This window comes from Notothenia rossii (genome assembly GCF_949606895.1).
Source record: "Notothenia rossii genome assembly, chromosome: 8".
Taxonomy (NCBI): Eukaryota; Metazoa; Chordata; class Actinopteri; order Perciformes; family Nototheniidae; genus Notothenia; species Notothenia rossii.
The window spans coordinates 36310394-36323994 of NC_136906.1; the positions used below are offsets into that span (position 1 = coordinate 36310394).

Genomic DNA, 13601 nt, shown 5'->3' on the forward strand with positions numbered 1-13601 from the left:
TGTTATTTAGCATAATCTAATTTGCCATGGAATACATAACTTTCTTTAATCTGTAATAAAATGAATGTTAAAATGTTAAAATGTTAAAAGGGGCATATTGCCGTACTGATAGCACTTTCAGACCCTTATCTTTTGCACAAATGAAAATGAAATATAGAATAATTATATTTACCAATTGTCCCTTCAGACTCAACGATTTCATTCCCAACGGTGTCTGTAAGGATGTACTCCTCACTGTCTCCCATGGCCACATTCACTTTTCCTGTGATCAGTGGAACGCTTGCCTCTGATTCAACAAATCTGATCATGACCACCCTTGTGGAAACAATCTTTCCATCCATTATTTCTGACACATGTATTGACCTGTAATGCAAAAAGAACAGTGACACACATTTATTTAGCAACATGGACTAAAACGTAACATTCTAAAGCATGCCAACGTATGAAATGGGCCTCTCATTACCTTTGAAATGACAGAGGGGTGCTAATTGATCTAGTCAACTGACTCATGTTTGCAGTAGACATTGGCTGACTATGACGAAAAGCAAACGGCCGTGACTCAGCTGGCTCTGTCTGGATCCTTTGAGTCTCCCCAGGTTTTTCCCCATGAACCTCATAATGACCGTGATCAGAGAAGTCCAGGGAGCAGAAACACCCACTATCCAATGGAAAAACTGCAACGTTGGCGGCATCAGTGATGAAAAGGCTACCTGCGTTGACCTAAAAGAAAATAACAGGTTATATATATTTCACAATTTCCTTTTAAACAATCACTACATTGTTCTTTGTCTTTCCATGTGTGTCCTTGCATAATTTCTTCCTTTGTGTCGTTTCTTCAATGGTGGTAGTGGTTTATTAATAGTATTAAAAAAACATGCAGTTAGTAGTTAATCCTCAAGATTATTTGTATGCCTATATCAGACCTCAGTATCAATCTAAATGTCACTGATATAGTTTATAAATAAATGTCTTGCAGAGACTAAATTGTCTCAGGGCTGTCACCAAGTAAATGCTGTTTTTAAGTTATTGAAGTTTCTTATGCTTATTTCTTGCTTATTTAAGTTATTGAAGTTTCTGCAAAGTTCGATTATAGTTATGCAGTTATTTGTGCAAAACAGTTCATATAAAATAATTATTATTGAATCTTTTCACATCTTTTCATGCCATGTCTATTTTGTGCACCCAATTAAGGATAACATCCGATAACATCCTAATAATATCCTTCCCCATTTACAATGTGATATCTAAATATTGTTTTGTTTTTAAATTGAATGATTAACTGACTCTCTCGTCCAGACGACTCGTAGCTTTATTGCTATTGAAACAAGGTTAGCTTGTTACACGTTAACACACCATGTGCCTGTTCAATCAATAATTAATCACGGATCTCTTAAAAATACCGGAAAAATGCGGCTGATGCTGTCGACGCGCATGTCGTCTATTTTAAGAGTAACTCGCTGGCTGCCTCTGAAAAGAAAGTATGACTCCATCTCCGTGTTTATTGTTAACAATATATTGCTATCGCTGTGTCCGAGAAGTCGTTCTTGGCGGTAATGTGTGCATTACATCATTTTACACCAGGACTGCTGTGCGCATGACAGGAAAGGTTGATGGCGGGAAATATAGTCACCGTCCTTATTAATAATAATGGAGTCCAGTTTGTTGGCCTACAGAGAAGTTATACAAAGTATGATAAAAGATGGTTATACTGATGAAAATATATCCGATCATCTCCAGTATGAATGTGGCTTAACAAAAGGGTCAGAGCTCTCAAGTCTCACGCATGTCACTCCATTCACACGCTCACACGACACACCTTGTATTTCTCACGCAGAGATTCCTTTCCAGGGTACCGTCACCAACCAGGCTTGTGTGAGACCACTAGCACCCCCCCCCCCCCCCCCCCCCCCCCCCCCCCGTGGACATTCGCGGTACAGAGGGCTTCATGGGAACTTTGAGGGGAGCCAGAATTTGGAGTACCAAACACCGCTGCCAAAATCTCACTCTGAACTCTGTTCAAAACTTGAGAGCCCAAATATCCTTCACTTTTGTACCCAAAATGGTATAGGCAGAGAGCGAGTGCACGATTCCCAACTGGAAGTAGACGTTGCTAAAGTAGCTGTTGAGGTGAGGTAGGCCTATGGCTTAATTCAGTGATGTAAAGTAATTACGTACATTTACTCAAGTACTGTACTTATTACTTCATAGTAATAGAGTGGTGTAGTTAAGCGTCCTAAAACCCGGAAGTAAGTTCCTTCTGGTTCCCTCGACAAAAAAGCTATGCAATTTCGCCATAGGATTTTGGAAAATAGTTTGAAATAATGTCTGCGGTTGACACACATTTAAGAGACGGATCACGGTTTGTTCAGTCGGATAATCTCCACATGTCTACCCTACTTTTATAATTTTATAATCATAAATCGAATCGAAAGATTTATGATTTTAGGACGTGTCACTGCATGCCTACTGTTGGGCTTCGGAATGCTGGGAGGAGTAAATGGCCAGAAAGAATCCAAGAAACTTCTTGTAAAATTGACAGGGTTTTAATTATAGTAAACATGACGTTCCTCTGAGGCTGCGACGGGAGAGGGGCCGTATAAACGTTTCAGCTCCGATTATAAACTCTGGTACTTCCAGTCTTCTCCCATTGGTTGGCGGCGTCATATTCCGTTGCCCTCTATTGACGTAGCTAAACATCCATTCATAAGCATTTAAATAGCTATATACATGATAGTTAACCATATAGTAACAGTTGATATGTTAGCATCGATGAGTGGCAGTTGGAGACGGTGTGTTTAGTATGTAACTACACGCGTTTTTATCCATCTCTTCACTAATGCTGCTTGATATGCTACATCCTACTGTGAATGCTAAAAACAATGCAACTTCCGGTTCCGGAAGCTACTACCCCCGATATTTGTCCGTGGGGGAACAATACATCAGTGGACTAAAGTTCCGGTTTAATATGTTGATTATTCTCACAATACAAACAAATGTAACGAGCCCTGAATTATGGGTTTTCTTTGAGACGTAGGAGCTGAGTTGAGGCTTAACAATGATGTGACAGAAATACCCACTAATAACTTTGGACATAATTGTGTAAATAATAATGAGATAACTATTCTGGGGCTTTTTGGTTTCAATTAGAACTAAAAAACAAACAGTTAAAACGTACCTTGGTCCTATTTAGTTTTTGTTTTGTGTTTACAAATTCAGACTGGACCAACATATGGAAGAAAAATGATGACTGGTTACCTGGCCTCAAAAGGAATCCGAGCATCAGAGGGGCGTGTTGGCCGTGTCCTCAGAGAAACTAACCAGCCATATCATGCAGATCGGTATCGTCAGTAGTCGAGTTGAGGGGGGATGGGGGGGGGATGGCATCCCCCTTAGGTATTAAAATGGTCAAAACCATCCCCCTTATGAAACGGCCATCCCCCCTTCCCATCCCCTGTTATTTGATCAATTAATGTGGAAATATTGCCAATGTTTAATTTTCAACATTCTACATTTTATATGTGCACGTCACGTGCCCCTCGTCCACATTATTTTAGCCGCTAAAATACTGTTGACGAGGGGCTCGTGCACATATCACGATCACGAAATTGATGTCAAGTCAGTCAGCGTCAACGATAGCAGCGCAGCCTGTGCAAGCATCATGGCCAGTAAGCGACAAGGACAGCTTGACCTGAGGGACTACTTCGGCTTTAAGAGGACAAAAAGTACCACTGAAGGTAAGTCAAGAATACTTTTGATATGTCACCAAATGTGTAATCTCTGGAAAGAGACGATAACAACAGAGTTATAGTTTGGGAGCTTACATTTTTTTTCTTGTTAACTAGCCTAACGCCAGGCAGCTAGTACTAGCTGCTATAGTAACCAACGTCAGGTTAGACCTTTCTTATATTCACAAAATTAATGTCAGATTTGATTTCTTTTTCACATGGAATATCTCGCAGGGTTTCCCACAGCTCTTTACTGCTTAGGCGACCGCATAAGCAACACACTTAACTAGCCTAGACATGTTCAGTCGGGGAAAAAAATTAAATGTAATTTAGGATGAGGCAGAGCAAGCTAGTGTACAAGCAGAGACGACAGGGGCAGAAGAACACAGAGAAGAACAGGTGTCGTTGACGGTTCCTGAAACAGCCGGTGAAGTTCAGTTAAGGATGGTAGATAGTCCAAGTTTGGGATTCTTCAGTATGAAAACTGGTTCCGAAAGAACCCATTTGAATTAAGGTTCCTGGAGGATCTTTAGGCTGATTTTGTGTATCAATTCGATGATCATGTATCCACTAGTGATTTAAGCACTTTGTTTGATAAGCTTTCCATTCATTTTAGTGAGATCATATAATATAAATTAAGTGTGAAAATTGCACCTTTAGTCACTGTGAGCGACCAAAATGTATTACTTAAAAAGCTTTAAATGTGATGCATGCCTCCGAATCGTGTGATAGCGGCTTCTGGTGGTTGAATGTCATCGCTCTTATTTTATATGAAAAAAAAACACAACTTGAAAGTAGGCCTACTTCACTGTCTGCTCATTCTAACAAAACCATAATGCCATTGTTTTCTTCATATAGAGGATAATCATGGCGAGGAAGCAGGAAGGAGAGCAGAGGAGACTAGAGCTGGAGAAGGAACAGGTTTGATATTTCTAAATAGACACTTTTCTTTTTCGAAGAGGGGGAAATGTAGCTAATCCTACCAAGGGGGGGTTTTAACAGATTTTATGTTTTTGTGGTAGAAAAAAGAAGAGAGGAGGAGGCAGAAGCAGAGGAGCCTAGAGCTGCAGAAGGCACAGGTTTGATCATTCTAAATAGACACTTTTCTTTTTCGAAGAGGGGAAATGTATCTTACCAAGTGGGGTTTTAACATAGATTTTATGTTTTTGTGGTAGAAAAAAGAAGAGAGGAAGAGGCAGAAGAAGGGCGAGATAGTGTCGATGATTCTGAACAAAATAACCAGGGAGATAATGAGCAAGATATCCCTGAATGCTGGACATCTACCAAGTTCAGGGAGAAAAAAAAGTATTATCCATGGCTAACATGTCAAAGCAAAAAACTTGGCTGCCTAACCTGCCAGAAAATGAAAGTGGTTGGGCCAAGTACAGGTGGGAGCAGCCAGTTGCATATTGCTGAGGAGTGGTCCAACGTTAAGGTTACAGCCTATGGTACAAACCGAGCAGCACAGCTGCAGTCTCTTCGTAAGAAAATACACAAGCATAAAATGTCAGAGTATCACCAAGCAGCTGAGAAAACCATGGAAAAAGCAAAAGAAAAGACATTGGAAACATTGACTTCTGAAATGCAAAGGGATCACTTCTTAACTACTGATAGGGTATTTCGTACAGTTTACAAGATTGTGAAATCTGGAAGGCCTTTCACAGATCTACCGTCCGATATTGATCTGCAAGTCTTGAATGGACTAGACATGGGAAGAACTTTACATTCAGACTATTCCTGTGCAACAATCAGCCAACACATAGCAAATGAAATGCGAAAGAGAGAAGTTGGAAAGGTCCTTCAAAGTGGAACAAAACTTTCTGTTATGATAGATGAAGCTACAACTGACAGTAAAAAATCAGTATTGATCATTTATATTAGAGCGAGCTTAGGGATGAGTGAAGAGCCCCTAACATTCTTCTTGGATCTAGTTGAGCTTTCTGCTACCAATGCAGGTGAAATCTATCAAGCTCTAATGAAAAATCTGTCACATCATGGCTTCTCTGAAACTATTCTGAGTGAACGCTTTGTTTGCTTTGCATCAGATCGAGCTTCTGTAATGCTTGGAAGTAAAGCAGGTGTTGCAACCAAAATCGTAGAAAAGTTTCCAAACGTAATGGTGTGGCACTGCATGAACCACCGTCTTGAGCTGAGTGTTGGAGATGCTGTTGAAGAAACTGTAGGGATGAATGACTTCCAGTTTTTCTTTGACAAAGTGTACAGTCTCTATCATGCATCGGCCAAAAACCGCCGTGAGCTCACTGAATGTTGTGAGGAACTTGCTTTACAGTGTCTGAACATAGGGAGAATTCTCAGCACTAGATGGGTGGCATCCAGTTACAGGACCATTAAAGCTGTATGGCAGCAGTACCCTGCAATCCACAAGCACTTTTCCAATGCCTCAGTTGATCCTAAAAGAAGTTCAACAGAGAAATGCATGTTCAGTGGTTTAATAGATCGCCTTTCTAATGTCACCTTTGTGCACAATCTTGGAATCATGTATGATGCTTTAGAAGAGTTGTCTGAATTCTCTCTCTCTCTTCAAGACAGAAACATGATGCTCCCCAAGGCTGTAGCAATACTCAGTCGGCAGGTCCGTGTGTTGAAGTCCATGGCAGAGCAGCCTGGACCAGCGGCAGAAGTGGCTCAGACTGCAATCAGTTTGAAGCTATTCAAAGGGGTGCCACTAACAAATAATTTAAGACACAGCAGAGAAATAAACCACCAACATTTTTTTCATGCTTTGGCTGCTAAAATTGAGACAAGAATGGGATCACTGCCTGGAAAACAGAGAAGCAAAGAAGAGTACCAGAGCTTTCTTGACAATGTCAAAGTGCTGCAGCCATCAAACTGGCCAGATGTGTGTGGTGTTCGTTATGCCGAAAAGGAAATACAGGAACTCTGCTCCTTTTTCAAGCTTGATGATGGCAGACAAATTCAGAGAGGAATGAGGGAATATGTTGATATGGTGAAACTCAAAACTGTTGATGAAATGACACCACAAGCACCAGAAGAGCTAAAACCCCTCCTTCAAGCAGTGAACACACTGGTCATCTCCACAGCTGAGTGTGAGCGTGGGTTCAGTCAGATGAACATTTTAACCACAACTAGAAGCACGCTAGAGGTAAAAAGTATGTCAGCCTTGCTTTTCATCAAGTGTGTTGGCCCTCCATTACAAATGTTCAAACCAGAAGTTTATGTAAAGTCTTGGCTTCAAAGTCATAGCTTGGCTAATGATCTGAGAGCAAGAGCCCGGAAAGTTGTCATTAAAAAACATGATTATGAAACTCTTTGGAAGATCCTATGAGATACTACAGTATAGGGGAGAATTGGGTTGGTAGCCATTGAATAAAACTGTTTATTTGTATTTGTATATCATATTATGTATTATTTTCAGATTTTGTAAATAGTATATTTGTTTAATCCATGTTCTTGCACTTGAATTAAAATGGACTTGACTAGAGAGGATTCATGTTCAATGTTTTGTGAGGTTTTGTTTCAACATTTAATGGATGAATTCCCAGTAGATTTATAGGTATTGTGAGTGTGAAGTTGAAGTTGAAGTTGCACTTGCACCCAGTGGGAAAATGTGTCCTCTGCATTTACCCTAACTATGTAGGAGCAGTGGTAGCCATGGGACCAACTCTAATTCTGAGGTGCCTTGGTCAAGATCAATAACAGGAGTATCTGACACGTAATATATCCATAGCATGCAAGTTGTTTTACAGTAATAGAATATAATAATTATCTTTGTGCTTAAACACTAATCAAAAGGGTACAACGTTGGTCTCCCACCAAATGCGCTGTCATCAGATCAAATTAAGGGCCCTTAAGGCAGTCAGCACCAAACATATATCCAGTCTACTCAACTACCCTGAATTGCAGGTTAGTTTTGTTTTTAATCTCCGGGGGGGGGGGGGGGGGGGGGCATGCAGATCCACCATCCCCCCTGGCTTTTTTTTTACAACTTGACCACTGGGTATCGTGTAGGTATTATTAAAAAACATCTAGATGTTCCTGTATTGTACATTGATGTGAACATAATGTGAGAACAATAACATTGTGTTTAATTCCTCAGAGATTAAGGAATTTAAATCCAGTGCCATACAGTGCAGAGTACATGGGTCACAAATTGCACATTGACCAAAACGAGAAACTGGTGATGTATGGGGTGACCCACGTCCTTGCCGTGGACGGATTCTCCAGCAACATTGTAAGCCACTCCACCATGCCAGTGAAAAACAACCTGACCATATATCAAGAGGTTTACCAGTAAGTTTCAGTGCCCTGTTTCTGTTATAATAATATAATAATAACCTAATAAAAAGGTTGCAAACAGCAGACAGTAAATAATTTAGTAAACGTTTAGCTAAATAAAAACACAATGGCTAAATGTAGCTTTATTTGAACAGTTTTATTTGGGAAAAATATTGTAAATCGAAAACTACTGACAGGTAACCACTGTATATTGTACGTTACTTGGTAATTGATTGATGAGATCAAAATTTTAACTGCGTACAAAATTCGCTTTAGCAATGCTTAGGTTGTAACAACAAACATGAAATTCTGTTACATGTCATAAGACTTTTGTATTGCTGTTTTGCAGGAGTGCTGTCCTACGATATGGAATGAGGGACCAAATCCGAGTATACCATGGAAAATAATTCTACTTGACTCTTTTCATGCAGGAGAAATTGGCAGACTACCGGAATAACACAGGCAGACAGCCATACATGCAAACAAAGTCAACACAGGCGAGTTGTTTTTTTATCTGAATTGCAATCAACGTGTTCATACATTACATTACATGTTACTTGTTAGACACTTTGATCCAAAGCGACTTACATACTCAATACTGTGGACAATCCCCACATAGCCATTTTTGTCTTTTATTCCTCCCTTTATCTGCTGTAATCATGTAAATTACCCTGTGGCGAGACAAATAAAATATTTCTGATCTCATTCCATTATTCACCCAACTGCTAGCTGATAAAGCTGTCAATAGACTCATGGCGTTCACTAAACTTCTCTAGGGGACTGCTTGCTTTTTCCTATGACATAGGAGAGATACACAGTACTTTTGAACTGGATACAACAGGAAATGGATAAAATACAAAGCCGGAAATTGGGAAAGAAATTGGGAAATTACAATGTGCTCTCTACATTTGACTCTTCTCATTTTTGTTTACTTTAAATGACAGAATCATACTATAGAAAGGATGTGGCCAGAGGTAAACAACAGGGTAAACTACCCTCTGAAAGGCGCACTCAACCACCTTGTTGACCAGGAGGAACTAAACCTCGAAGACAACATCACACGATATTGTGTGTCCACTCTTACCTGTCAGGTAGCCAAGATTGGACTTGACCGGATGGTGCAGTCCTGGAATGCACACAGAATCCAAGGTTTTTATAGCAGTTTTCAGAATGTTACTTAAGCCCCATAACAAATGACCTTCTTTATGCATTTTTATAAGTTGTACTTATATCCTACATTTGTTTCTCTCTGCATCCCCTTTTTTACACTAGGTTGATGGAAATGTTTAAATGTGGCATGTATATATTACAATATTTCAATAATTGTCTGAGTAAAGACATATCTACTATCTAGTTTATAGATTGCTCTTATTGCATGAAACATATATATCTGGTAAGTACATAAACAGTCAAATTAAAAAAATACTTTTTAAAGTTTGTAAGAAGTGTACTAATAGCACAGGCTATGAGGTTCATTGATATGCATGATATGTAACATTACACTAACAATGGCCACTTATTTGTGTTTTTTTTAAGGTAAGGGTATCCCAGATCAACTTGCTCATGGTGGGTGCCCAAAGAGACTGCCTGCAGATGTTTTGCCTGAAGCTACAGATGCTGCAGACTGCTATCATCAGGACGTGGGGTCCTCTCTGACACGAGTGTCGCTGTTTGGGAGAAACCCATTTGCCACTATGGAGCACCAGACAGCAGCTGAACAAGAATTTGCAAGGAACTATGCGGACATTGCTGAACTCTTTGAGCGTGCCATTCATAACGAGCCAGCACCATTCCAAAACGGGATAAAGGATCTCATAGGCATTGTAAGAAGATATGTGTAAAGGCAAGTGATCAGGAGCCAGTGTATACCCAGGATGCTGGACTGTCTGCAGCACTGGATGCTTTAAGGGCCCTACCCTAAAGTGGACAGCAGTTCAGTCTTTTATTGTTAAGTTTATTATTTATTGTTAAGTGGTGTGTGTTCAAATTCTAGGTTCCATGATATTATCATACAGACAATTATTGTTGTAGTTTTCTTTAGCTGTGTGACTTGTTAATTGTTCATCTGCAATGTTTAATAAATGGAAAATTGTTTGAATGTGTGTCCATGGTATGTTTAATTATGTTTCTAAACACAGGCAAATAGCTGCATACGTAAGGCAATACAATCAAACACTATTATTTTATCATCCACGCACCAACAGAACAATTGGAAATCAACCATTAATCAGAAGTTGTCGAAGTACTCAGGTCTTGTACTTGAGTAAAAGTAGAAGTACTCAGATCTTGTACTTGAGTAAAAGTAGAAGTACTCAGATCTTGTACTTCAGTAAAAGTAGAAGTACTCAGATCTTGTACTTGAGTAAAAGTAGAAGTACTCAGATCTTGTACTTCAGTAAAAGTAGAAGTACTCAGATATTGTACTTCAGTAAAAGTAGAAGTACTCAGATCTTGTACTTGAGTAAAAGTAGAAGTACTCAGATCTTGTACTTGAGTAAAAGTAGAAGTACTCAGGTCTTGTACTTGAGTAGAAGTAATCAGATATTGTACTTGAGTAAAAGTAGAAGTACTCAGATCTTGTACTTGAGTAAAAGTAGAAGTACTCAGATGTTATACTTGAGTGAAAGTAGAAGTACTCAGGTCTTGTACTTGAGTAAAAGTAGAAGTACTCAGATCTTGTACTTGAGTAAAAGTAAAGTACTCAGATCTTGTACTTGAGTAAAAGTAGAAGTACCAGAGTGTAGGAATACTCTGTTACAGTAAAAGTCCTGCATTCAAAATGTTCCTCAAGTGAAAGTAGAAAAGTATTATCATCAAAATATAGTGAAAGTAGCGACAGTAAAAGTAGTCATTGTGCAGATTGGTCCATTTCAGAATAATATATATGATATGTTTTATAATGATTGATCATGAAAGTGTTCTCAAAGCTGGTAAAGGTGCAGCTAGTTTGAATGACTTTGTATACTGCAGGGTAGCTTATGAATTTACTCCAGGTGGAACTAAAGTCTGATTTAAGTGTTGATTACATTTCATATAATTAATCTAAATCTGTAAAGTTACTAAAGGTTTTAAATACATGTAGTTGAGTAAAAGTGGCTACGCTTTAAACTCTAAAATATTGTCACAGAAAGACAGACAGACAGACATCGAGATAGAAAGACATCGAGACAGACATATACATAGAAAGACAGACATACGGACAGACTTGTACTTGTATGTATGAATATAATAATATACGTATATTTGTAACGCAGTCTAAAGGCAAAGAAGTAGAACCTTTATTTTGAAGAGTACAACGCAAGCATAGGGCACCCTAGCCAATCAGAAGCAAGGAGGCGCTGGAGACACACCCACTTATGGAGTGGTATACTTGTTTTAACAGTAAGAACAGAAAAACGAAAAAACGACGAAAAAACGAGCTGAATTTCCGTTTTTTCATTTTGGGGCAAAATTGAAAAACAAAAAAAAGGCCCGTTTCTGCTTTTTTTTTTTTTTCAATTAGAACGAAAAAACAAACGGTTAAAACGTACCTTCGTCGTCCATGGGGTCAGTGTATGTTTTGGTCATTGGATTTTCACAAATGGATATTGAAAAACCAAAAAACGACTGGATATTTGATTTTCGTTTTAAAATTGAAAAACCAAAATTGAAATACAACGCGTTTTTCTTTATCATGGTCAAAAATGGATTTACTAAACCTAAAAAACGGGGTGATTTTCATTTTCTACTTCTCAAAACAAAAAAATAAATCACTAGAAAACAGAAACAAAAAACAGTTTTTATGGTTTTTTCATATTCTGCTACCGGAAGTAACCTTACAAAATAAGAGTGCAGACGAAACTCACGGAAGTGATTTCAAAACAAAAGCACTCGTAGGCTATGCTAAAATCACACTTTGAATCACTACAGTATCCTGTTGAAGGAACTGTGATTATTATAATCAAGGGGAATTTAGCAATCACAATTGCAGGATCGATCTCACGAAGAACTATTGGCAGAAAAAATAATAACAAACTTGAGAGACGTCTGAGCTGAACGCAGTGCAGAATCGCTGTATAGTTGAAATCTCCAAACAATGTTGTCCATTTTAGATAGAGGCCTATTATATTTACAGCCCTTAATAACATTAATTTTCTGGGCTCAAAATGTGTCTTGGCTGTTTTCGTTTTGAAAACAAATGGACCGTAGATACACGGATTGACCGTCCTGATCTGCGCTCTTATTTTTGAAAGACAACTTCCGGTAGCAGAATATGAAAAAACTGGGCTTTTTTTTGTTTCTGTTTTCTAGTGATTTTATTTTTTGTTTTGAGAAGTAAAAAATGAAAATCATCCCGTTTTTTAAGTTTAGTAAATCCATTTTTGACCATGATAAAGAAAAACGCCTTGTATTTCAATTTTGGTTTTTCAATTTGAAAACGAAAATCAAATATCCAGTCGTTTTTTGTTTTTGAATATCCTGTTGTGAAAAGAAAATCCAATGAACAAAACATACACTGACCCCACGGAGCTGTAATAATGGATATATTGTTTGCTGTAATTCATCATTTGTAAAATATTATACTACATGGGCTGTATGATTAAATCTTGTACCGTAAATGTTGTATTAAATACCCCCACACAGCTCAGTAAACACTGTGAAATGTTGACTTTATTTGATAATTTCAGTAAAAACGTTCATATTTCTCTTTTTGATTATAATACTGATGAACGTTCAAAACAAAGCACTTTGGCAAGTTGCCACCTACGTTTTAAAAAGCTTAATAAGCACCGTAACTTTCATGATATAATTTCTCGGTCATAATCAGTAGTAAGATTCATCCCGCTTTCGTCTCATTAGTATGCATAAAAAAGTGACAGGTCACACCTCCCCCCATTATGCAAATGAGCTAAGTCCCGCCTCCCCTTTCATTGAGGTGTGAGATCTCAAGTAGGTGTGATATCCCAAGTAGGTGTGAGATCCGTCGATAGGAGGGGGTTGATGTGTATTCACAGGTGTGAAAAGCCCCCACTGTTGCGCCTTATGGTGTATCATAAAAAATGTTTCAATCACATTAGTATGCATAAAAAGTGACAGGTGGGCCCGCCCCCAAGTCTATTAAAACAAAATGCCGCTTCCATCACATTAGTATGCATAAAAGTGACAGAACGGCCCGCCCCAATTATGTGATGTCAGAAGACCGAGGGGGTGGAGTGAGATAAAAAAAAAAGAACCCCGTGCAGATAAAAAGCCAGTCATTTCCAATCATCAAGTCATCTTTACAAAAAGAAAAAATGGCCAAGATACGCCTCGATATGGGTTTAATCAGCGAGACGCCTGTGACAACTTACCGCCATCCGTCCGGAGCGCCAATCAAGAAACGGATGCAGTATCTGTGCCGGGTTCAAACATCTCCGGTCGAAGATCTTGAAGAGAAATGGCTTCTGGAAAATGAACATGTTTGGGGATACGTATTCAACTATATGGCGAATGAACTGCATTTCTACAATCTGAAGAATGGAGAAATGTATGGACCACACAGTGTTAAAGCGACGTTGACCTCAACAGATTGGGCTGTGTTAACTCTGGTGTCTTCCAGAGATCTCTACGCAACCATTGTATCGGAAGAAGTAGTGCATC

General features: G+C 38.8%; 1 protein-coding gene across 8 annotated transcripts; it reads left to right on the forward strand.

The window, feature by feature from the left end:
• Positions 1-1642: 1642 nt before the first annotated feature.
• Positions 1643-10080, forward strand: LOC307017108 (uncharacterized protein). 8 transcript variants are annotated; one of them, XR_013802015.1, is made up of 9 exons: positions 1643-1687; positions 3217-3734; positions 4584-4646; positions 4748-4804; positions 4901-7610; positions 7804-7997; positions 8414-8479; positions 8927-9131; positions 9519-10080. XR_013802015.1 is itself a non-coding variant. In XM_079646587.1 (7 exons), the coding sequence occupies exons 2-7, from the start codon at positions 4593-4595 to the stop codon at positions 9821-9823; spliced, it is 822 nt and encodes a 273-aa protein (XP_079502713.1). In that variant the 5' UTR covers positions 2242-3734; positions 4584-4592; the 3' UTR covers positions 9824-10080. The 8 variants fall into 8 exon arrangements, 1 of the variants encoding a protein (XP_079502713.1); XR_013802016.1 differs by lacking the exon at positions 1643-1687 and having other exon boundaries at positions 2232-3734; positions 8332-8479; XR_013802017.1 differs by lacking the exon at positions 1643-1687 and having other exon boundaries at positions 2232-3734.
• Positions 10081-13601: the final 3521 nt, after the last annotated feature.

Excerpts from the sequence above, each read along its gene's own strand:
- LOC307017108 (XM_079646587.1), top strand. The coding sequence starts at position 4,593 with ATGGCGAGGAAGCAGGAAGGAGAGCAGAGGAGACTAGAGCTGGAGAAG. Across the intron at positions 8,480-8,926 it reads TGCAAACAAAGTCAACACAG|AATCATACTATAGAAAGGAT; the intron begins GCGAGTTGTTTT and ends TTTAAATGACAG. Across the intron at positions 9,132-9,518 it reads GAATGCACACAGAATCCAAG|GTAAGGGTATCCCAGATCAA; the intron begins GTTTTTATAGCA and ends GTTTTTTTTAAG.